The following is a 25,587-nucleotide window of genomic DNA, read 5'->3' as shown; positions in this document are numbered from 1 at the left end:
CCTTCACCCCTTTTACTGTTTTATGCACCTTGTTTGTTATATTGCACTGACCTTGAAATAAATATTTTTCCCCCTGTTGTTAACTCTGCCTGGCCCTCACGCCCATTATTTGGCCTAAGCTAAGGGAGACCTGGAAGGGCTTGGGAGGGTACTCTGGGCCTTCTCAAGGGAGACCCGTAACCCAGAGTGGTGGCAGCAATTGGTAAAACCCCCCTGAGTCGTGACAGTGTGGAACCTGATATCTTTAAGGCAGATTACATGGGTGTTTTTGAAAACTGCACCTATAATTGTGAGACATCTGGGCACAAAAGCAGAATTGGGACATACCTGGAGGGCAGATTTCCTTACATTGGTCTTCTCGTCCCCAGCTCTCAGTCTCAGCATAGCCATGACCTCCTTTCCTGCAAAGGGTGGGGTAAAAGAGATTCGAACAGAATGAGGAATCCAGGGACACAAATATCAGAGGCAGCGCATTTCAACAACTCGGTGTTCGTGTCATGAGTTTTACACGTACAAATTATTTCATCTATCTACATTTACTTGAAAGAAGATGACCCAGACAATCGCTTTTAGGAAGGTTATACAGAAAAGCTTTCTCCCCACCCTATTACTGTGCATCACTATATTTTATGAGTTTACAATTCCCCTCTTTTTTTCTTGACAGTACAGGTGGGGAAAAACCTGGCCTTCCTCTCAGATAAATAGGATAGGGTTTCTCAAGGTATCTTTGCAAACAGCTGCAGGGTACACAAGTACATCTCAGGCCCTCAAGAAAGGACTGGCACAGAAAATCAAACAGCCTAATGTCTCCATTAGCTCCAGCGTACCATCAAAATCGTCGGTATCACGCTCATCGCTCACTTCAATGGTTTTGAAGGTTGGGAAGGTCTTCTGAGGCCGGGAGAGTCCTTTAATTTTAAAGAAATGCAGAGTCAAATGTGATACCATAAAGGAAAGCATGCCAGGGGTTTGCTCATTGATAATCGTTAGAAGGGCTCTTCTTTCCCTTCCCCCCCTTAAGCAATTAGGGAAGACTCTAAGAGGCTGGTGAGGATGAGGATGCTACAGCTGTTTGCTGATGTTAGCCGCTGCACTGGGGTGGGAGACAGCCCAGGCCGAAGAAAGTGTGACATCATAGCACTGTAGCCACGGGGATGCGGTCTGTTTGGCATTTCAAGGAAGACAAGTAGAAGCTAAGAGCTAGAATTGGAAAATGATGATGGCGCTATAAAAGAGAACTGATGGCAGAATGATCTTCTTTGTGTTTGTCCCCCAGTTCCCAAAGGGAGAGGGGGCAACAGTGGGAGGGCTTCTATTGTCCTGGCTCCGCTAGAGGACCTTCTGATGGCACCTGGGTATTTTCGGCCACTGCGTGACAAAGTGTGCACGGGCTATTAGCCTGATCCAACATGGCTTCCCTTATGTTCTTAAAGGGAGGCCTTAGACACTCCAGCCTCGATCCCCATGTGGAACCTAAATAGGATGCTTTCCACAGAAGTGCAAACAAGAGCACTATCAGCAATTAGGGTCTTTGCAAAGGCATGTTCCCATAACAAAAAGGAGGCAGAAAGCATGCCTGGGTGAAGAAGCTAACAGATCAGGTAGAACTGCATGCAGGTTCCCCAGAATATGAAATCAGAAAGGGCATCACCAAGCCACTGTTGTTAACAGGCTGCCATTCTTACCTTCTGTGTTGGACAAAGAAGTCCCCGTGGGCCCGTGCGTGGTCACGGCTGACGAACCAACAGCTTTGGAGGCAGTAAAAGAAAGACTGCTTTAAACCTGACAGCCCAGAAAAGGTCCCTGCAGTCTTCTATCAGGGCAGCCCACCCACTCTGTGACCATGGGAAAGAAACCTCCCCATGCCACTCCCTTCTGGGGTCATAACTGTGCCAAAGCATTCTGGTTATATTCCTATGACATTCCCACCCCAAGGAGATGAGAGCCGCAAAAAAGGGGTTGTTATTCATTTTCATGTTGGTACAACCTCCTTAAAAGGCAGGTTCAAGAGGAGATTGGATAAACATGTGGAGCAGATGTTCATCAGTGGCTATTAGCCACAGCGTATTGTTGGAACTCTCTGTCTGGAGCAGTGATGCTCTGTATCCTTGGTGTTTGGGAGGGCTTCTAGCGTCCCTGCCTTACTGATGGACCTCCTGATGGCACCTGGGTTTTTATGGCCACTGTGTGACACAGAGTGTTGGACTGGATGGGACATTGGCCTGATCCAACATGGCTTCTCTTATGTTCAGCTATTCGATGAGATTCACAGCCGAACAGGTCTCCAGGGTCCGAGTTTAGCCACAAGACCTGCTCCTCCCCACCATGCTTACTGCTTTGCAAGAGCTCCTGGATGTTCTCAACGCTGGATGTGGTTTTTGTCTCCAGGCACTGCGCGAAGCTTGAAAGCGCCTTGCCGCGCACTGTCGGGGCTTTGTCCGAGCATCGGCCGAAGATCATCACCTGCACCAGGAACTTGTGCTTCAGGAACATCTGCTGCTCCTCAGACAAGGAGCTGTCATGTTCCCTCTCCGGAAATCCCAGCAGGGCCAAGGCAACATCGAGGGCAAACACTCGGTAAGAAATCTGTCGGAAGAGAAGGCAAGAGGGTCATAGGAATGAAGGGAATGGGAACTTAGCATTAAAATATATCTAATGGTAAGGGATGCAGGGCTTTTTTTGTAGTAGGAAGTTCTTTGCACATTAGGCTGACCCCCCCCCCCCGATGTAACCAATCCTCCAAGAGCTTACAGGGTTGTGTGGCCTAATGTGCAAAGAAGTTCTCGCTACAAAAAAAGCCCTGAAGAGATGTAATTCTTTCAATTGTTAATAGAATACTGCAACTAAGAACGTTCTTGTTTTTTTTTTTTTAAAGAGATAGTTCACCTTAATGGGCAATAAATGTGAACAGAGAAATACAAATGGATAAATGGGAGCACCTTTGGAAGAACTCGATGAAGATCTCAACTTGTCAGAGTATCAAAGAGAACTGTTTTAAGATGATGTATAGGTGGTATATGACTCCGAAAAAGCTGGCCAAGATGAGTAAAAAAATGTCGGATAGATGTTGGAAATGTAAAAAACATGAAGGTTCTTTCTTTCATATGTGGTGGACTTGTGAAAAACCGAAAGAGTACTGGAAGATGATACAACAAGAAATCTCCAAAATTTTGGGTTACGATTTCAAGAAAACTGCAGAGACTTTTTTGCTTGGATTACAATTAGAAAAATTTCCAAAAGAAGAAAGGACTTTAATTTGGTACTTGCTCTCAGCTGCTAGGACATTGTATGCGCAGCTGTGGAAACAAGAAAAAATACCAGAGAAATGGGACTGGATTAAGAAAGTTTTATCATGGAGTGAAATGGACAAACTAACTGGAACGCTAAGAGACTATAATTTAGGTATATTCAAAAAGGAGTGGAAGAAATTTAAAGAATATATGGAGAAAGCGTGGAATGTAAAAAGACATTGGACAATTTTTTAGTATTAATGAGAAAAAAAATATATTGAACTTTGATCGGTTAGTAGTACCTTTAGTATTGAATTTAAATCTATAACTTCGGGGAAGTCAACATTGGAGGGAGGGGGGATTGAAATACCATATGGGTTAGTACAGAAAATGTATAATTAAGTCTTGTAACCATATGTTATCAATAAATTGTTAAAACACAAGAGATAGTTCACCTCAAATACTGTAACAATGATGTATTACTAGCTGCTTTCACATTTGAAATGATTAAATAACTGAGGTCTTTCGGGATGTTTTAAATATAGTACAAGAATTTGCCTAACTGTAAAAGATATAACCTTATTGTTAATAGAATACTGCACCCAAGAAACCTCTTATCTCTTCTTTCAAAGAGAGAACTCGCTTCAAAATACTGTAGTAAGGATGTTTCGTCTGATCTCAGAGGTAAATTCTGTATTTTTTATTAAAATAACTGATGTCATTAGATTTTACTTGTTGATTGTAGCTATTCATCACATTTGAGAATTACTGATTAATTTATACTTCCCCCTTCCCCTTTATTCCTTCAGTACCCCTCCTTTTTTCTTCTGGGAAAAAAACCCTTAATCATGAAAGAAGAGGCCTGTTGTCACCAGTGTTCCCTCTAAGCTGAGTTAGCATGAGCTAGCTCACAGATTTTTAGCCTCCAGTTCACACATTTTTGTTTTAGCTTAGGAAAAATGGCCCCGGAGCAAACTAATTTATGCAGTAGCTCACAACTTTAATGCCAGTAGTTCACAACTTTAATGCCAGTAGCTCACAAAGTAGAATTTTTGCTCACGAGACTCTGCAGCTTAGAGGGAACACTGGTTGTCACATGTGATAAGAAGTCGGCCAGGCATTCGGCTTCTGTGATGTTCGACGTGTCAAGGTGGCTGCCGACACCTCAGAGGGTAGCAAGTCTGAACCTCACTCACCTTGCTGTTGCACGAATACCTGTAGAGCCACGCGATGAAATCGGCATGCTGTGTGCAAGGGAGTTGATGCAGCAATTGCGACAGAGCCAGTGCTGCATGTGTGCGGTATTCAGACTTATCGGGGACCTGGAAGAAAAAGAATAAAGATCGCTGTCAGGTCTAAATGAAGTCCAACGGGCCATCGCTGCTGTGCTAAGAGACAGTAGGTCAGAAACAGAGAGCGTGAGCTTGGAAGGGAGAAGGTCTCAGATTCACTCCCTGATGTTTTAGGAAGCAGGTGCTGGGAAAGGCTATTCTCTGTCTAAGGTCCTGGGTAATCGCTACCTGCCCAGAGAAGATGATATTGTGCATGTCGAACTCAGGAACTGACTCAATACAAAACACCTTTGAATCTGAAACAACGGGTCAAACACACATGAAGCTGCCTTATGCTGAAAGTTTTGTCATAAAGTATTGCATGTATTTCAACTTCCTCCATTAACTTCCACATTGGGGGAAGACTTTTTTCCTCCCGTGGCTTCAAAACTCCCGCAACTTCCTAAGATTTGCTCTCAGTGAGCCTATATAGGATCACAGTCTTATCCAGTACAATGCAAGTTGAAGGATAAATTTTTGATTCAGCCCCTTCTGAATGTATCATCAACTGGCATTTCTAGTGCCCAGTGTAATTAGATAAAAAATTAAGTACCAATATTTCAGTTGGTCAGCTTTTCCATCCAGCCTCACCCAGTCCCGCTCTTTACTGTAGGCCCTGTCCCACATGGCTTCGGTTCACGGTGATCCCATGATTCCCAGCAGAGCCTTTACAGTGGTCAAATGGAACCCTCGTCCTGCCTTTTTCAGCAGCGGAAGAGCTGCTCAGCTCCAGTCTTGGGCTCCCAGTGCTTTGCTTGGCATTCCAAGGTAAATTTAGCTGACCATGCCGCAAGCTGAAACTCAGAGCCCCCTGATGCCTGTCGAATGTACTTGCAATAGCTTGCCCTGGAGCTGGGGGGCTTGTCTTCTCTGTCACTCCCTATGTTCCCTCTAAGCTGTGGAGTCTCGTGAGCAAAAATTCTACTTTGTGAGCTACCGCTATTAAAGTTGTGAGCTACTGCATCAATTATTGTGCTCTGGGGTCATCCTTCCTGAGCGAAGACAAAAATGTGTGAGCTGGAGGCTCAAAATCTGTGAGCTAGCTCACGCCAACTCAGCTTAGAGGGAACACTGGTCGCTCCATGAAGAAATATCATCTGAAACAGTCCTTCAGCCCATCTAGGTCAGCATTGTCTACTCAGACTGGCAGCAGCTCTCCAGGATCTCAGGAGGAGGTCTTTCACATCACCTATTGCCCAATCCTTTTAAGTGGAGATGCTGGGGATTGAACCTGGGACCTTTTGCATTCTAAGCGAAGGTTTTTCCACTGAGCTGATGGCCTCTGGGTCAGGTTCAGTCCAGGAGCAGTCCTCATCTTGATAAATTATGAAATTCTATCTAGGGATAGAATCTGCCTGTCTCCTGTGAACTTGCTCAAGTGAATGACTGTCCCCGGCAGGTGAAGTACAGGTCCCGCACACTTAATATAGGAGGTTCAAACTACTGTAAGGAGCGAGAGTCAACTAAACACCTTGCTTGGGTTGCCTGATGCCCCTTCCTGCTATAACATCACGACCACTTGAAGAAAACGAGCCTTCCTTTCACAGACGGGAGAGGCTTTTGTGCTGCCACAGAGAAGCGCATGATCAAACCCACCTTGACGCAAATGTGCTGCAGTAAGATTCGCAGAACAGGAAAAGCAACTTCTCCAAGTTCCTCAGTGAGAGAGCTGGATTAAAAAAACAAAAACAAACAAACAAAAAGGAGATGCACAAATCAGCTGGGCGGAAAGCAGTCGAGGACCCAAACTCAAAAGGAACTTTTGAAAGCACAAGCATAAATTAAAATACGTCTGTTCCCGGTGCGCAGATACTAACGGAAAAGGTGCTCTTGTGCTGATGTGAATACAATGTTATAGCAGCTGTACAGATACTGTGGAGGCAAGTAAGGCTGAGAAATACTGAACTTTACAATCAAGCAGAGTTTTGAACCCTCTAGATCAGGGGTGGCCAACGGTAGTTGTCCGGATTTTTTTTTGCCTACAGCTCCCATCAGCCCCAGCCATTGGCCATGCTGGCTGGGGCTGATGGGAGTTGTAGGCAAAAAAAAAACATCTGGAGAGCTACCGTTGGCCACCCCTACTCCAGATGAGGCTCATAAAAAAAGCACTTGCTTGGTCACCTGTAGCAAACAAGTTTCTTCCAGGTAATCAAGTAACTTTTGTAAATTACGGAACTTTTTTGGTCTCTCTCTGGCCTTTGATGTGGCACAAACTACTAACATGAACGTAAATGGGGCAAGTGACATTCTCCAGGCTGCTCAAGCCATTAGACTGCATGGGCAGGATATGACTTCCAGTTTCCTATGAAAAGGAATGTGGCAATTTGCACCGAAAGCAGACCCTGATTCCTCCAGCATACTTCTGGTTTTCTTTTTCACCTGCATGGATCCTAAAACGACTTCTAATCTTATTGCACAAAGGAGTCAGTTTACATTTTATGGAGAAGGGCATAAAACTGGACCACAAACAGTAGTCCCCACCCCCGTTTCTTATTTTTCCCAAGGGATTCCCAGTAGCCTTTCGCCCAAATCCGCTTCACATCAAAAAATGCAATAGCATCCAGTATTCACAGTCTGGAAAACTTCAATTATTAAAAGCATGCAACTGGAAATCAGAAGCATGTTTTATTTTCCTTTTAAGCTGCTGGTCCTCATCGTTCAGAGAGTTTATTCACATGGCTTAAAGCAGGGTTGCCGAAATCATTTGTTATGATGGCCAAATCTGACATAAATGAGACCTTGTCGGGCCAGGCCGTGTGTGTCATTAAATGTAATGCCAGGTGATGGCATATAAACTTTATAAAGGACACAGACAAATACAGGCATTCCATGTTTTCCCCTGGGTCTTAGGCTCAAAGCATTGAACAGGAGATTTCTGTAATGAATGCCAATAAATCAAAAGTAGGTTTGCAATTTACAGACACATACCTGAACAGCATACTCAAGATTGCTATAGTACAGACATTGTCTCCAGATTTTGATACAGCAATTCAGAGCAAGAGGTATCAGTTATCAGAAACTGTTAAGTAAATGAAATATTGCAAGAGTGCTAATATAGTTCCTGTGCAATAGAGCAAGCCTGGCAAAGCCAGTTGTGATGCAGGAGGAAGCAAGAGAGAGGGAGAAGGAAGCAGATGACACCCAGTTGCTCGGGGGCCTGATTTGGCCCCTGGGCCAAATGTTTAACACCCTTGGCATAAAGGATGTAGATGTAAAAGGCTTCCGCACTGAAGTGGAACACAAAGCCTGTTCACTGAGTAGAGCCATCCATCCATTTTTAAATCACCTGTCCTCAAAAGAGCACAGGGTAGTGTGCATTGTTCCCCCCCCCCCCAGGTTTTGTTCTCATGATAAGTCATGCAAGAGTTTGAATTTGGGTCTTCCTAGTCTTCATCTGACACTCTTAAGCACAATGGGGAGAGGGGGAAGGGGGGGACTCAACCACAGCTGCACTGGCTCTCCATTACAGGGTAAATCTGTAGGGTTTGCAGAACAAGGTCAGAGAAGCACCAGCTTATAGAGTACGGGTGGCCAAACATGTGGCCCTTTCACACATATTGTGTGGTTCTCAAAGCCCCCACCACCCTATTGGCTGCCTTGGAGAAGCTGGCAGCTTGGAGAATGCATTTAAAGTTAAAGTTGCTTTCTTCTCACCTTTCCCTCCCTCCCACATTTTCCTTCCTTCCTACCTACTTACATCTGACGTTCATGTCTTGCAGCTCTCAAACGTCTGATGCTTATTCTATGTGGCTCTTACATTAAGCAAGTTTGGCCATTCCTGTTATAGAGATTCAGATGCAGGGATAGAAAGCCTTCGCTGACAGCTGCTTGGTGCCTCACCTGATGAACCTGACTGCCTGGTTGCTGGCACTAATGGCCTGAGGTGGAACGACAGCAGGCGCAGCGCCGGATCCTCCTCGCCCTGGCAGCATAAGGACAACATGCAGAAGCCGATGGAACATCCAGCGCAGAGTCTGGAAGGAAAACAAAACACATGTTGCTGAAAGACGGACATCGAGAGGGGCTCCTCATGCCACCGGCTTTCAGTGCCCCGAACATTAGATGACGTCAAACTCTCCAACCAAGCTGCCTTATGCTAAGTCAGGCCATTGGTCTATCTAGGTTAGGCATCTCCTCTGTCAGCATCTCTCCAGGGTCTCAGGCAGAGAAATGTCACACCCAAATCCTGCAGTCCGAAACCCTTTCTGTGGAAATGCCAGGGACCAGCAAGAATGCCAAGCAGGTGCCCTGCTGCCCAGCTACGACTCTTCCACAGAAAAGGGGGATTCTGTCTGTGAATTTCATCCCCAAAGAAGCAAGAGGGTGATCTCTGTCCTTTCAGATTGTCACTCTTGTTGGAAGTGGCAGCAGGGGTAGCTTCCAGTTGATACCTCTTCCTCCCCCTCCTCTGGGGATGGCTTCTGCCTCTCCAAATGCCGTGACCAAACAACTACTCCCTCTCCCCGGAAAACAAAGGCAACTGCTACCTTCGGGAAGCTTCACTTTGCACACTGGCCTACCAGAGAAGGGACAGGCAAAGAAATGAACTTGGCTGTGGCTTAGTGGGACAGCCTCTGCTTTGCATGCAGAAGGTCCCAGGTTCAATTCCTGGCATCTCCAGTTTGAAAAATAAGGTGATGTGAAAGACCCCTTCCAGAGACCCACTGCCTGTCTGAGCAGACAAGACTGATTTTGATGGATTCAGCGTGAGGCTCAGTGGATAGGAGGTGAGTTGAGAGAGTTACACTTGTTCGGGGGAACAAAAAGCCTCTCTGCTCGGGTGGCGCGCCTGCAGCACCTTCCTCTGTCCCCTCATTCGTGGGCCCTGCTTTGCTACTGGGAGCGATCCATTCTGCTCGGCTCTGTGTAAAAATGCCCTCCACCCTAGAAATGACCCCAATAACTCAGCCATTAGGACTGCACTCTATCTGTGGCTGGGACCCAGCTGCAAGCTCATGGCTCAGAAAGGAAAGGTGCTACGTTGGATGTGTAATCAAACGCCAAGCATCAAACACTTCAGTGCTAACAGGTGTAAATGGCTCTGGTCAAAGGAAGGCAAAGGTTTACTGCCTAACACCTGGGTAGATTATCCTTTTAGATGTGACAGAGACTGAGACAGACAGACTAGCTAGATGCAGCTTGTTTCTCTGCGGCCAGGAAGACAGACTGCCCAGGAGAGAATACAAATTCTCAGGATGGGAGGAAGAAGCACTCTTTCTTGTTATCTCTTCTCCTTGTCCATCTTCCTCGGATGCGCACGAGTCATGAAGGGCCACAACTTTATCGAGGCGCTTATCTTGACTATCTGTCGAGCGACAAAGGAAGAAATCCCTACTTTGAAAACGGAGGTGATGATGGACTTCCCAGTGCTGCAGCTTCAAGAATTACTAGCCTATCCTTATCAAACACTTTAGGATGAGTTTGGAGGATTTCATGCTTTCACCCGTTCTTTATATCTTTGCTCAGCCTTACTGACTAGACGTATAATGTTTACTCTGTTAAACTTGCTTATATTTTGAATGTTCCAAGTCTGATCTCTGTAACCACACCTTGCCTATTCCGTTCCGCTTTCCAAAGTGTGGTGAAGGGGAGGCACAGTCACTGAACTCACCATCTCTTGAGCAGGATAGCTTGAAACTATGAAGGACTGCCCCACGCTACCTGGGCATAAGGGAAAGGGTTGCCTTTGCCAGGTGGAGACCTGCAACGGCAGTGGGAGCTCTTCTGAATCTCTGGGACCCAATGGAGCTGTGGGGCTTGTAAGTCTGTTCCTTCACAGGACCATTTACTCTGTTCACCGGACTGTGCTCAGCTATGCTCTGTAATGTCATGTAACACATGTATCAAAGATTTCAGGTTTTCACGGCTGGCATCATCATTAGGGTTTGTAGAATCTTTCGGGCTCAAGTGCCGTGTTCTACTGGAGAAAGTTTTTCTTCCAGACGTTTCTTCCAAGGATGTCCTCCGCAGCTGAGAATGAAACGTCTGGAAGAAAAACTTTCTCCAGTAGAACACGGCACTTGAGCCCGAAAGATTCTACAAACCCTAATAACACATGTATGTTGCGAGAACTGGGCCTTCTGCCCTCTTTGCAATAACTCCCCCTCCTCTGTCTTGCTGTTTGTCACTTTGGGTAGATCCAGAGCTTTTTTGGAGCAGAAACACAGTTCTGGCTGGTTGGGTGGCAAGGGGTGTGGCCTAATATGCAAATGAGTTCCTGCTGGGCCTTTTCCACAAAAAGCAGCGTGAAACAATGGTGGTGTCAGGGGGTGTGGCCTAATATGCAAATGAATTCCAGCTGGACTTCTCTATCTTTCCACCAAGTGAATGTAACACTGCATGCATCAGGAACAGCAGGCCTTAGCTCGTGTTAAGTATATGCCAAATTAAAGTAATTAATCTTCGAGGTGCCTCATGACTTTCGCTCTGAACTTGCCTTGCCCTACCAGCTTGGGTATTCATTTCCATTTCACATCAGTGCTGTCCCCTGCTCCTCCCCAACAACTATTGTGCACACAGGGCCACAGAAAAAAAAAAATCTCTCATCAGGATCACACTGAGCCTTTGACTTCAAAAGGAGGAGGACAGCATGCTTTATTTTTGGCATGATAAATTTTAGCTGCCACTGCCTGCTTCCTACTCCTATCCACTGACGAGGTGTGAGGGAAGGAGAGAGAAATGCTGTATATGAGCGCCCCCCCCCTCCAGTTCAGCAAGGGATATTCTAAAACCCTACAGGGAAAAAAAGGGTTATGTGCAGAAAACTGCAGTTAAGGAATAAAACAAGAAGAGCTGCCTCTCGGAATCCGGGGGACACTGACATTTGTCTTAGCCCTGGTGAAAATGGTGTGAAATTTTTTCCCCTAACCCACTCTACTCCCCCTCCCTGGGAAATGTCACACAGTGATTGTATGCAACAGTATTCCAGCTCCCTCTAGCAGGAGACATAAGTAAATGCACATCCAGTTCAAGATCCATTGCGGGAAAGATTTGCAGTTGAGAACAGACAGAAGTGCATTGTGTTTACAGGATAGGACAGGTCTCTCCAAGCACGAATGAAACACACGAATTAATTCTGTTTACCTTATCTTGCAGGCTGTGAAGCTCGGAACACAAGAGTCGCAAGCCAAGGTGGGCAAGCTCCGGGAAATACTTGGCTTGATCAGGAGTCCTGTACCAAAAACAAAGTGAAGGCTCTCTACTGGATCGCTTCCAAGGTGCCAGCGCAGACAAATCATGGTTGCAACTCTCCAAAGGAATTTCATGAACGGCAAATACCGCATGTGGCTGAAGTCCAGCCAGCCAATTTGATTTCACTCGATTAGCTATAAGACTCGCTAGACGTGACGACAGTGCTAGGAAAAGCTGAGGGCGGCAGGAAAAGAGGAAGACCCAATATCAGGTGGATTGGCTCGATAATGGAAGCCACAACCTTTGGTTTACAAGACCTGAGTAAGGCTGTTTGTGATGCACATGCGAGTGTATGCCTTTAACTGAGTCCTCACATATTGGCTTCAGTTCCCAACTCAAGGTCTGAACCGAAGCAGACTCATTTAATTCCAGTTCAGGGTGTGCTGGTTGCAGTCGCAAGTGTGTGTAAATGTCTTCCAAGCCGCAAGCAACAGAATTTGATTGAGCCAGTGTGGCGGACTGGTTAAGGGTACTGGACTAATATTTCCGAGACCCAGGTTCGAGACCCCACTCATGCCATGGAAGCTCACTGAAGAAGAGCGGGTTTTTATACCCCGGTTTTCTCTAGCTTAAGGAGTCTCAAAGTGGCTTACAATCACCTTCCCTTCCTCTCCCCACCACAGGCACCATGTGGGGCAGGTGGGGCTAAGAGAGTTCTGAGAAAACTGAGTGGGCCAAAGTCACCTGGCAGGCTTCAGATGGAGGAGTGGGGAATCAAACCTGGCGCTCCTGATTAGAGTTTGCTGTTCTTAACCGCTACACCACACTGGGTTACCTTGGGCCAGTTACACTCTCTCACCCTAACCTGCCTCCCAGGGTTGTTGTGAGGATAAAATAGAGAAGAGGAGAATGATGTAAGCCAGGGGTGTCAAATGCGCAGCCCGAGGGCTGAATCAGGCCCTCAGAGGGCTCCTATCCCACCCGCAAACAACTCACTGTCATCTGCTTCCTTCTCTCTCTCTCTCTCTTCTTTCTGCATCACAGCTTGCTTTGCCAGGCTTGCTCAATCGCACAGGAGCTACAAAGCAAAGCCTCTATTTTCTCCATTGGCTGACCAGTACATCAAACAACTTAGATACAAAAGCTCGCAGTGCCCAGCCACTTCATTTTTTCTCCTGGGTCATAGGCTCAAAGCATTGACCATGAGATTTCTGTAATGACTATCAATAAATCAAAAGTAGGTTTGCAACTTACAGTCACACACCTGAACAATACCTGAACAGCATACTCAAGATTGCTACAGCACAGACATTGACTCCAGATTTGGATACAGCAATTCAGAGCAAAAGGTATCAGTTATCAGAAACTGTTAAATAAATGAAATATTGCAAGAGTGCTAATCTTTGAAGCATATTTTAAGGGTGGTTTTTTAATTAATTGTCTGTGTCCTTTATAAAGTTTATATCTTCACTACCTGGCATTACATTTTATGACACACACGGACTGGCCCTATAAGGTTTCAAATGAGTTCGACACCCCTGAGAGCCTTTCTGAGTCCCACTGGGGAGAAAGGCAGGGTACAAATGAATTAAATAAAGCCATAACAAAGAAGCCTGTTGCTGAAGATGCCAGAGTCTCCTGTGTGCTGACTATCCTGACAGGTTAAGTCTATTCCTACAGACCAGACCCCAGAGGATACTGCACTGTTGAGGATAGGATGTTTTGGAGGTCATTCATTCATATAAGGTTGCCAAAGCTACTTGACGGCACAAAACACAGAATCTTCCCCTGCCTGCTACAGCTTAAGGCACTCCGCAAATGGCATTCCAATTAAGGAGTGATAACTCACGTGCTCCCAACCAGAGAGCCAGAGTCATTGGAGGGCATTCACCCTTGCCAGATGGCAAGCTCTCCCCTCCATGGTATTAGAAGGTCCATAAAGAAAGGTCCATAAGGCAGACAGATCTTGTCCATGGGGATGGGACGGTGGCTCAGTGGTAGAGCATGTGCTTGGGAAGCAGAAGGTCCCAGGTTCAATCCCTGGCATCTCCAAAAAAGGATCCCAGGCAAATAGGTGTGAAAAACCTCAGCTTGAGACCCTGGAGAGCCGCTGCCAGTCTGAGAAGACAATACTGACTTTGATGGACCAAGGGTCTGATTCAGTATAAGGCAGCTTCATATGTTCATATGTTCATGTGGCACAGGAGCAATAAAAACAACAGACTATGATCTTCTCTACTGCCCTTTCTTAGCATAATATATGTTTAAAGCAGGGGTGTCAAACTCATTTGTTATGGGGGCTGGATCTGACATAAATGAGACCTTGTTGGGCTGGGCCATGTGTGTACGTATTTAAGATTAGGTAGCAGAGATATAAATTTGTATAAAGAACACACAAATATATAACTTAAAGCATGCTTAAAACGTTAACACTAATTGGTCTTAAAGATGCTTTCTTTGTATTTCTCCCATGGGAACCAGGGAACTGGGCAAAGGAAGCTCTAGCTCTTTCCTTTCTTCCCCAGGGGATTTGGCAGGGGGAGAGCCTCAGTCAATAGAAGGAACAGAAACTTGGCTCAGTAGCTCTGCTGTGCAATTTAGAGAGCCTGGCAAAGCAAGCTATGATGCAGAAGGAAGCAAGAGAGAAGGAGAAGGATAAGCAGATGACAGCCAGTAGCTCCTGATAGGAGCCCTCCGAGGGCCAGATTCGGCCCCTGAACTGCTTGTTTGACACCCCTGGTCTAAAGTATATCTCTTCTTTGCTTAGCAAAAACCCTGGTGGCTCTGATCTAGCATACGTCAGAATGCTACTTATAGGTGAATACCGACAGAGCACTCAGTGTGAAATTCTGCACAGCTGAATGTAAAATTTGACAAAATGTATTAGGTGCTGACAAATTTTTAATATTTTACTGTTCTTAACAACCTAAAAATGTATCTAAAACAATTTACATAATAAACTATTTTTTGTGTGTGTGAGTGTTTATAACCCAGGCTGCTGAAACTTGTTTAACATAAGAGCCACAGAGAATAAATGTCAGATGTTTGAGAATCGCCAGACATGAACATCAGATGTTTGAGAGCAGACAGGCAGGCAAATAGATCAGGGGGGAGAGGTGGAAAGAAAGGAACTTTAACTTTAAATGCATTCTCCAAGCTGCTGACTAGCTTGGCTTGAAGAAGTGGTTTAAAGAGAGAAATGCCTTCTTCAAACTGGTCAATGGGGTGGTGGGGCCGTCAAGAGCCACACAATATGTGCCACAGTTTGGCCACCCCTGGTATAAACCATCCATTATATTGTATTTAACTATTAATTATTTTTAGTCATCTATTGTAACACATTTTAAAATTCTTTGTTACCTTGTGAGATGATATAGAGTCTATGACTGCAATATAGATCTGAACTCACATGCTCTCTGAAGGCTCGAGGCTGCGTGGGCAAGGCTCAAAACTCAAGAAGTCAAGAAAGATCTATGAGAAACACAAAACAGAGGTAAAAAGAGAGTCATGTGAGGTAAAGGTAGTCCCCTGTACAAGCACCAGCTGTTTCTGACGCTGGAGTGATGTCACATTATGATGTTTTCATGGCAGATCTTTTACAGGGTGGTTTGCCCTTGCCTTCCCCAGTCATCCACACTTTACCCCCAGCAAGCTAGGTACTCCTTTGACCGACCTCGGAAAGATGGAAGGCTGAGTCAACTGGCTACTTGAACTCAGCTTCCGCCAGGATCAAACTCAGGTGGTGAGCAGAGCTTGGACTGCAGTACTGCAGCTTACCGCTCTGCACCACAGGGAGGAGAGCTAATCTCACCTAGGCCTCCTTGTAAACTAGGTAAACCCTCAGCCTGGCATCTGCAGGAGACCTGAGTGATCTTGGAATCCACCCCCCTCTCACACACACACACACGCTCCAGTCTGGCAATTCTGCACTGCTGAAAAGGAAGCTGGCATTTCCAGGGAGAAGCATGTAGCAGCCTTCCCACCCACCCACAAGAGCAAAGCAGGAAACAAAGCTTTGCCATCATGCCTTTAGAGATTCTACACATCCCACATTTTAAAAGTGCCTGCAGCTAAATCCAGAAAATAATGAGAAAACCATGGCAAGGAAAGATCTCAAGGCCAGAACATTTCTCAAGAGACTCCATGTAGCAATTCAGTTGCAAATACCTGACATCTCCAGAACCACCCTTCTGGATCAGACTGAAGGTATGCAGCCCGTCGTTTTGGCCCTGTTGCAACGTGGCCCATGGCACCACGACACAGAGCAAGCCACAGAAGTGGCCTTCCATTAGAAAGCTCACAGGTTTGGAAAGCGAGAAGGCCCTTGGCCTATAGCCAGCCAGGTGTTTTGTGGGAAACCCATCAACTGGACGTGAAAACAGACCTCCTCACACTGCAGACTGCCACGATCCAGTACCCAGAATGCAAGGGAGAAGACCTATAAGGACCCACTGGGAACATTCCTTTCCTCTTTGTTGCCAGCATGGAATTAACTACCTTGCAGGATCTCCTCCCTCCCTCCCCACTAGTTTACCCCTACCCTGGCTTCCCTTTTCTCCACAGCTACTGGATCAGCTCCCTTCTTCACCTCTCATTCCATTCCTTGCCAGCAACTGTGCATGTGCCATTTTTGGTTGCTATGACAATCCATAAAGCTGAACTCTAGATTGTTGTTTTGTGCAGACTGCAAATGCCGACGCCTTGATCAGCTTGGGAATGGGAAGGGATACCTCCAAAGCAAGCATGTTTTTTTTCCATCAGGCTCAAATCATGTGCATGGGCAGCCCTGTTTGCAGATTTGCCATGTCTGCACAGGAGCTAGCCCATGGCTATTAGATACAGGGATACGGCATCTGAGCACGGAAGATCTCCTTAGCTATGATGGCAAAATGCTGTTGATAGACCCCAGTGCCAGGAGCAAGCCCAATTCTTTTCTTAAAGTTAGCTGACGGAAATAGGGTGGCCAGCCTATCTGGAGAATTAGAACTGATCTCCAGGGGACAGAGATCAGTTCCCCCGAAGAACATGGCTGCTTTGGAGGATGGACTCCAACGGCATTATGCTCCATAAAAGTCCTCTCCTCCCCGCACCCCTCTATCCCCAGCCTCCAGTCCAAAATTTCCAACCCAGATGGCAACATAAGAACATAAGAGAATCCATGTTGGATCAGGCCAATGCCCCATCCAGTCCAACACTCTGTGTCACACAGTGGCCAAAAAAACCAAGTGCCATCAGGAGGTCCACCAGTGGGGCTAGAAGCCCTCCCACTGTGTCCCCCCAAGCAGCAAGAAATCAGAGCATCACTGCCCTTAAGAGTTCCCTACAACCCTAAGAGTCCCCTACAATCACTGGGCTACAGACATGCTATAAACTCCATTTGGTGCGTGTGCACACACACACAAACGAGGACTACCAGAGCGTGCCTGCACTGCAGATTCTCTTACCGGATGAGACAAAGTGTAGCTATAGGAATCGGCAGAAACTCTACTGTAAAACCAAGGAGTTTCTAGTGATTCCTAGAGTTACCTTTTCTCACTTCTGGTAGGTATACAAGATTGCATTAAAAAACAAACAAACCCTGCCGCCACTCCAAGTAGTAGGCTTGGCAGTTGGAACAAACACACAGGCTCACCTCACTGTCACCTCTGCCCAACACCATGTTGTCCCTGATCGAATGACCTACCTGGATGCATGCCTGAACACACTGCGGTGTCTCTTTCAGGGAGAACTTGGAAAGAAGCCTCAGGAAGTTCTTCAGGAGAAGGAAGAGGGCCTCCCGGATTTGCAGAAGGTCAGATGCAGAGAAAAAGAGCTCCTCGTCTTGATCCTCTTCCTCTTCAAAGATATCATCCATCTGCAGTGGCAGGAAACTAGGTTTTTTAAAAGTACTAAAAAGGTGCCAGCAAACTGGCAGGGGCAGTTCCAGACCCAAAGCAATTCTGGATCTGTCGGGAAGGCCCCAGGAAGAGGCCGAATCGGCTACCATGCAGAACAGGGCCTTCTCAGTGGCTGCCCCAGAGCTCAGAAATGCCCTCCATTATTCAATGCACCTGCCTCCACTCCAAAGAAGTTGTAAGAAATTCCCTTTTGTTTGCAAGAGGAGTCTTTTAAGTTCATAGTATTTTTTCTCCCAGCAGAGACGGTCCAGATACTTTTTATAGTTTACGTTGTACATTAAGGTGGCGTACCACTTGTATTGTTTACGGATAATTTCATTGTTGTACTCAGTGTATGTTGCTTTGAAGTCTTTAAAAAACAGCTTAAAAATGCTGCAAATCATTTTTTCAAAATATCTTTTGTGACACATGGGTAGTCGACAGGCTGCATAAGGGTATCAAAATATCAGCTTGTGATGTGCTGCGCTGCCAACACAACACAGCTGATGGTTTTCTTACCTGGGTATTAGTCTTCTTCGCCACCCTTCCCCTCTTATTTTTTCCATGCTGATGATTTGATGTTTGGCTCTTTTTCCTTTTCCTGGGCAAGTCCAGGCCCTGAGGCCAGCACTTCTGGATGGCCTGAAGGCACTTTTCAAACATCACGGGATGGAACAGCTGATTGGCTATGCTGCCTGCCGGAGAGGAAAGACAGATCGCTGTGCCCAGTTCCCCAAAGACCAGGCTTTGCAGTTTCGGACAGAAACACAGAGTTAGGCACTGGGGCACGGACGGCCTCTGGAGACCGTGCAGAGTGGAGGCGGGCAACAGAAGAGGGGAGTAAGGGACAGAGACTAAACCAGGGGTGGCCAAACTTGCTTAACATAAGAGCCACAAGCCATAAACACTGGATGTTTGAGAACAGGAAGGCAGGCAGGAAGGAAGGGAGATGGGGGGGGGGGAAGGAGAGGTGTAAAGAAAGCAACTTTAAATTCATTCTCCAAGCCACACAATATGGCTTGGCGAAGTGATTTAAAGCGACAAATGGTTTCTCCAAGCTGGCTGACAGGGCAGTGGGGTCTTCAAGAGCCACACAATATGAGTGAAAGAGCCACATGTTGTTTCTGAGCCACAGTTTGGCCACCCCTGGATTAGACCACCTAAGGCAACTGCCTTCTAAAAGGTGCAGGAAGGCTTAATGCCCTGGCCACATATAATATCCCGTTCACTGAGGACCAGGTAAATTATCTACTAGCAAAGTGTGAGTGCTACAACCTTCAGGTGCCAGCAGAGTTTAAAAGTAGTATTATTTACCCACGCTTTTATTCTGACTTTCCTTTTCCCCACAAATTTAGACAGCACCTTCCCCTCACCATTTTATCTTTACAACAATCCTGTGAGGTAGGTTAGGTTGAAAGGTAATGACTGGCCCAGGGTCACCTAGAGAATGTCCTGGATTGGTCCCAATCCAGCAGTACAGGATATTAAGGCCAATATGATTTCACAGAATGATTAAGAGTGGGTAAAGCCTTTGATGCCTTGAGGCAGAAAATTAAATCTGGCCCTTTCCCTCTTACCAGATCACTCAAAAATATTAAATATGCAAGCATAGGATGACTTGAAAAAAAATTGTATCTTGTTTTTCCTGAAAGCTCAAGACAATTTTTAAATGTTTTCATTAGTGGCTACACTCGATTCTGGCCATTTAATATTCTATGCCAAAAACAATCACAGTGTGTATATTCATGTATGTTACCAGCTGCCAAAAAATGTTTTACTGGCTGACTTGCCTACAGGCTTATATTGGTAATTTGTGCCCCGGAGAAAAAGCCAACTTTTGTAATTCTCTCCAGGGTGGTTGCCTGGAATTCAATTTCAACTCGCCCTAGGTAATCAAGGAAAGAGCTATTAGAAGAAAGCCCCACTGATGCTGGTATTTCCAATGATGAGCACTTGAGAGAACAAAGTAGAGCACAGATGAAATCACTACCCCAAGATGCCACCGTCCCAAAGCATAAGCCAGGCCAGACACTTACCTGGAATTTCAACCAGGAGGAAGTACAGCCCAGCTGCATGGAGTGCATAGAGCCGCTGCAGGACATCAGCCTTTTTATTTTGAGCCTCTTGGACAAAGTGATACAACACAGCAACGAGGGCATTGTGGGAAACATTGTTCTCGGCAAAGAGGGCCCAGATGCTCTGAAATAAAGTGGAGGAGGAATCAAATGGGAAGAAACAGAACACCTGTTCGTTTCGTAATTCCACTTCCTGCACTGTTTGACACATCACATCTGATACTTTTCTGCATGGTTTCAAATTTTTGCTGTACCATATCAAACATTCAATGGCATAACAATTTTTGTAGCCTGATTTCGTCAGATCTCAGAAGTTAAGCAGGGCTGGGTTGCTATGCAGAAACAGGCAACGGCAAACCTCCTGAGTGTTTCTTGCCTTGAAAACTTCACAGGGTTGCCATATGTCAGCTGCTACTTGAAGGCACTACGTACATTGCTTTTTGGATATCTCATGCTATTTTGCTTGCACCATTTTACACTAATCCAATGCTAATGGACTCAGATCTAATTGTTGTATACTGTGTAAGCTGCCAGACTATAAAACGGAAGTGTCAAAATAATTTGTTATGAGGGCCAGATCATCACCTTGTCAGGCCGTAATGCCAGGTAGCAGAGATAGAAACTTTATAAAGGATATGGACAAACACACACACTCAGCCTAATCCACCTTACTAGCTTGTGAACCTCAACCAACAGAAGGAAGAGAGGCTTGGCTTAGTAGCTCTGCTGTGCAATTGTGAGAGCCTGGCAAAGCTAGCTCTCCTTTCCCCACTTCCTCCCCAAGGGAGGAGCCTCAGTCAATGGAGAAAACAGAGGCTTTGCTCTGTAGCTGAGCAAGCCTGGCAAAGCAAGTTGTGATGCAGAAGGAAGCAAGAGAGGTAGAAGGAAACAGATGACAGTGAATCACTCACGGGCCTGATAAGAGTCCTTCAGGGGCCTGATTCGGCCCCTGGGCTGCATGTTTGACACCCCTGCATAAAATAAATAAGACCATGGCTCAGTGATAAACCATCTGCTTTATGTGCAGAAGGTCCCAGGTTCAAGCCCCAGCATCTCCAATTAAAAGGATCAGATAGTGGGTGTTAGGAAAGGCCTCCACCGGAGACGCTGGAAAGACACCACCAGTCACACTAGGCAAGACTGGCCTTGGTCAATCAGCCCAAGACATTCTCATGTGGCATGACCTCAAATAATGCTGCAGGAATGCACTGCATACTCCAACAAAAAAGGCAATTTCCCCCATAGCACAATTAGTTTAAAGCAGAGGGAGTCAAAACATCAAGGAACATGACTCTCAATGACTTGCCTGCCAAGGAACCCCTGCATGTTGCAAAGGATTCTGGGGAATCTTCTGCGGAGTACCCTCCACTCATTGGCCAGGCCTCTTTGGCACTCCATGAGAACAGATCTTGGCCTGGAATGCACCAAATACTCCTTCGTGGCTGTGCAGTGCTAAGAAAGTCAGCAGTAGGGAACAAAGCTGTCCTGCAGGGAACATCTTCTGCTATGATACTGCAGAGTCCCCAGACAAATTCCAAGGATGTCAAGGATTTGCTTGGGGACAAAGCCACCGGTTTAAAGTAGTAACGAGTTAAATCAGGTCTCGGAGAAATAAAACAGATTTTGAACAAGTAATTTCCTTTCAGAAACCAAAAGAATGAAAGTGATAGAGTCAACGATATCTCAATGTTTCAAACTGGTTTTCTCCAGAAGCAAGAGGCAGGGTTGGAGCTCAGTGACAAAGAACTAGCAGGACCAGACCCAGGAATCCCCAGCAAAAGGGCCTCCACCTATCGAGTGCTGGAAAACACTGTTCTTTGCCTGAGCATCACGGAGAGCGGCTGCCAGGCCAATCAGCTAAAATGGAGCAATGTTCTCACTTGGTAGAAGGCAGCTTCAATAGGGTTGCCAGCCCTGGGTTGAGAAATACCTGGAGATGAAGCCTGAGCAGGGTGGAGTTTTGGGGAGGGGAAGGACTTCAGTGCCATAGGGTCCACCTTCCAAAGTGGCCATTTTCTCCAGGCGTCCTGATCTCTGTTGCTGCCAGATCAGTTGTAAGCCAAGGAGATTGAAAGCCTTAATTGATTCCATTATTCTATTTTATGCTTATTGACAACAGTTTATTACTGTATGGTGGGATTTGCAGAGTAAGCACACACACACAAAAAAGACAAGTCCCCAAGGCACTTAACAGCCTACATTTTGCCTAGAATGGAAAAAGTAGGGGTTGTTTTGTAGAAAAATAGGTGGTGGAGCTCATCCGGGGATTGTTATGCAGCTGCAATACTATTCAATGGACAAGGAGGTGAAACTCTCAGAAAGGTGGAGGAGGTGTGCTCCTGTGAGCTCCCACTGAATCTAAGGCCTGAGAAGAAGCAATACTCATAAGGGATTAATGTAAGGAAGGTATTTTGGATCTCTTCCAAGGATAATGTATGTATTTTGGATCTCTTCCAAGGACAAAAGCTACAACCCAGTGCAGAGATATGCAGACCTAAAGTCCCTCGCTGACTTTATTTCTATTATTCCAGGGGAAAACTGGAAATCTGGGGGAACACTGGGAGAAAATTCCAGTGAAATATTTTCTCCTGGAATGACTGGAATTTGTTTATTTACAGCCCACTTTTCTCACTGAGACTCAAGCCAGATTAGGTAGCATAAAACAATGCAGTCAAACAGCGAGAGGTATCTAATAAGCAATGCAACAGGAGGACTAGAATTACAAACATTAGAAACAAAGCAACAAAATCCTTTTTAGGATAAGAACTATTTTAATGCATGTTAGTCAAAATAGCTCTGGAGAATGAGAATTCCTCTGTTGACACATCCAGGTATTTTCAAGGACACTTGTTGAAAGTGACTAATTTTGTTCAGTTAATGGAGCCTGGTGATAAACTGCTGAAGAATTCACGGTTTCCAGCGCTATAAAGTTTAACTCTTTGGCCAGGTATGCCGCTATGTGACCTGTGACAGCTTCTGTCCAAAATAACATACATGCTACAACATTTATATTTTCCATTTTCAACTTTTATTTCTTCCTACCACTCAGATGACAAGATACATGCACCGAGGAAGCACAGAGGTTGCCCTTGAAAGGCATTTACTTTTAAATGTAATATGCAAAATGTCATGTATTAACTAAGTTATAGATGATGGATGCTAAATAAGTTTGTAGATGTTAGAAAAATACTTGAGTGTATCTCTAGAGAAGCTGCATATACATTTTGGGAATAAATGAAATATTTCAACCCCCTCCCCCCCCATCATCTGCTTCTCCTGTGGTTTAAAGTTTTTAGAAATGTTGCATCTCTAATGGTATGCTGAGCTCAGTATGTTGAAGACCACTTTCAAAGGGTAGCTGTGTTAATCTGGAACAGGGCAACTAGAGTAGAGTTCAGTAGTACCTTAGGGACCAACAAGATTTTCGGGCTATAGGCTTTCAAGCACCAAAGCTCCCTTTGTCAGATAGCTTCATCCCTCTGATGAAGGGAATTTTTATTCTTGAAAGCTTGAAAGGAGAGCCAGTTTGGTGTAGTGGTTAAGTGCACGGACTCTTATCTGGGAGAACCGGGTTTGATTCCCCACTCCTCCACTTGCACCTGCTAGCATGGCCTTGGGTCAGCCATAGCTCTGGCAGAGGTTGTCCTTGAAAGGGCAGCTGCTGTGAGAGCCCTCTCCAGTCCCACCCACCTCACAGGGTGTCTGTTGTGGGGGGGGAAGGTAAAGGAGATTGTGAGCTGCTCTGAGACTCTTCGGAGTGGAGGGCGGGATATAAAACCAATATCTTCTTCTTCTTTTTGTACCTCAAACATCTTGTTGGTCTCTAAGATGCTACTAGATTCTGCCATTTCTTTCCATGAACTTTCACTGGAACCAACCTATTGCTTCAATGGACTTAGGGTGTAATTCTGCTTCAAATTGCACTTTGAAACAACTAGCTTTCATTTTTCAAAATCTGCATAGTTTAAGAGCAACACGTGACACAACAGAGTTTTCACAAAGCAAAGTGCAGAGGGCTGCACCCATGGGCACCCCACTGTGCTTAAGCTTGTTTAAAAACTGATGCACCTAATTCTGTGCTGGATCAGGCTGCGTGGCACCTGCAGACACTTTGTGAGTGGCGCTGTCTTAGTATCTGCGATCTAGATCACTGCCTCTCAACAGAACCAAACTGGCATCTTTTTGTTACCGTAACCAATTTGCCTCTTACTTCGGTAGCTCCCTGCTCATTGGCAGCAAAGGGATAGAGAGTCTCGTAGAGCTGGGAGAAGGCATCCAAACCATCCTCTGTGATCGCACTCTCATGCCTAGAATCCAAAGGCTCCGTCTCAGTGAAATCTAGTTCCCAGGCTGTGTCGACCCAGGCTGAAAAGAAACAGAGAACATATGCAGTCTAGACTCTTTCATGCACATTATTGCACAGGGATCAATCCTAAACAGGTCTACTCAGAAGTCAGTCCCACTGGTTATGCCAGGAAGGTGCCTTTAGGATTACATGTAAAGAGATTTTATTTTCTCTGCTCCTCTGTCTATTTGCCTTCCTGACTTGTGGCTCTCAAACATCTGACGTTCGTGTCTTGCAGCTCTCAAACATCAGACGTTTATTCCAGGTGGCTCTTACGTTAAACAAGTTTGGCCACCCCTGCTGTAGAGCTATAGACAGCTCAGCCAGGGGAAATCCCTGGGAAAATCTCAGGTGGTAAACAGGCTTGTGTGTTTGCTATGTGCGATCAAGTTGCTTCTGACCCAGTATGACCCCCTATGAATTAGTGACCTCCAAAATGTCCTATCATTAACAGCCTTGCTCAGGTCTTGCAAACTGAGGGTCTTGGCTATCTTTATTGAGTCGATCCATCTCATGATGGGTCTTCCCTCTTTTTTTGCTGCTTTTCAGCTTTTCCTAGCATGATTGTCTTTTTCAGTGACTCTTGCCTTTTCAAGTATGATAGCCTCTATTTGATCATTTTGGCTCCTGGGGAGAATTCAGGCTTGGTTTAATCCAGAACCAACTGGCTCAAAACATATTTTAAAAAAGAACATGCAAACAGTTCTCTAGAAAAGATAATGTCAGGTATATGATATGTGGAGCCAGTTTGGTGTAGTGGTTAAGGGTGCGGACTCTTATCTGGGAGAACTGGGTTTGATTTCCCACTCCTCCACTTGCACCTGCTGGAATGGCCTTGGGTCAGCCATAGCTCTGGCAGAGGTTGTCCTTGAAAAGGCAGCTGCTGTGAGAGCCCTCTCAGCCTCACCCATCTCACAGAGCCAGTTTGGTGTAGTGGTTAAGTGTGCAGACTATCTGGGAGAACCGGGTTTGATTCCCCACTCCTCCACTTGCACCTGCTGGAATGGCCTTGGGTCAGCCATAGCTCTGGCAGAGGTTGCCCTTAAAAGGGCAGCTGCTGTGAGAACCCTCTCAGCCCCACCCACCTCACAGAGTGACTGTTATGGGGGAGGAAGATAAAGGAGATTGTGAGCTGCTCTGAGACTCTGAATGGAGGGCAGAATATAAATCCAGTGTCACCTTCTTCTTCTCCTTAATGCTATGCTGGATTCCTATTGGCTGAGGGCCACTTTTCTAAGGACCCAGGGGAGAAATCTGGGATTGTATCTTCAGGGCTAACATTACAAAGCAACATAGCTAGTCACCATAAATTATTTCAAACATACAGAATCTTAAATCCCAAATCCCACCCCCCCTTTTCTCACCAAGTTCAGAATGCACCCCCATTATTTGCTGATTTTCTCCTGTGGAGCAGGCATACACTCCTTGGTGAGAATCGTCCCTTCGAGGAGGGACGGTGGCTCAGTGGTAGAGCATCTGCTTGAGAAGCAGAAGGTCCCAGGTTCAATCCCTGGCATCTCCAAAAAAGGGTCCAGGCAAATAGGTGTGAAAAACCCCAGATTGAGACCCTGGAGAGCCGCTGCCAGTCTGAGAAGACAA

At 45.8% G+C, this 25,587-nt stretch overlaps 1 protein-coding gene and 1 non-coding gene across 2 annotated transcripts in view; one reads left to right on the top strand and one right to left on the bottom strand.

Moving 5' to 3' along the window:
* The window catches only part of NCAPD3 (non-SMC condensin II complex subunit D3), a 73,639-nt gene extending 49,631 nt beyond the window's left edge, over positions 1-24,008 (bottom strand). Inside the window, exons 1-13 of the mRNA XM_060250462.1 lie at positions 23,854-24,008; positions 19,605-19,767; positions 18,088-18,263; positions 17,376-17,546; positions 15,102-15,163; positions 11,645-11,732; positions 8,402-8,535; positions 6,158-6,230; positions 4,427-4,552; positions 2,334-2,586; positions 1,686-1,748; positions 828-908; positions 328-401 (exon numbers count right to left, since the gene is read on the bottom strand). Of these exons, the coding sequence (XP_060106445.1) occupies positions 328-401; positions 828-908; positions 1,686-1,748; positions 2,334-2,586; positions 4,427-4,552; positions 6,158-6,230; positions 8,402-8,535; positions 11,645-11,732; positions 15,102-15,163; positions 17,376-17,546; positions 18,088-18,231 (1,269 nt within the window). The 5' untranslated portion in view covers positions 18,232-18,263; positions 19,605-19,767; positions 23,854-24,008. The remainder of the gene's footprint in view (positions 1-327; positions 402-827; positions 909-1,685; positions 1,749-2,333; positions 2,587-4,426; positions 4,553-6,157; positions 6,231-8,401; positions 8,536-11,644; positions 11,733-15,101; positions 15,164-17,375; positions 17,547-18,087; positions 18,264-19,604; positions 19,768-23,853) is intronic.
* A 1,435-nt stretch (positions 24,009-25,443) lies between these two features.
* TRNAL-GAG (transfer RNA leucine (anticodon GAG)) lies at positions 25,444-25,510 on the top strand. Its single transcript has one exon. It is a non-coding gene; the product is annotated as a tRNA-Leu (tRNA).
* Positions 25,511-25,587: the final 77 nt, after the last annotated feature.

The sequence above is a fragment of the Heteronotia binoei genome, chromosome 12 (assembly GCF_032191835.1).
Source record: "Heteronotia binoei isolate CCM8104 ecotype False Entrance Well chromosome 12, APGP_CSIRO_Hbin_v1, whole genome shotgun sequence".
Classification (NCBI taxonomy): Eukaryota; Metazoa; Chordata; class Lepidosauria; order Squamata; family Gekkonidae; genus Heteronotia; species Heteronotia binoei.
This window is presented reverse-complemented; position numbering and strand designations above follow the sequence as displayed.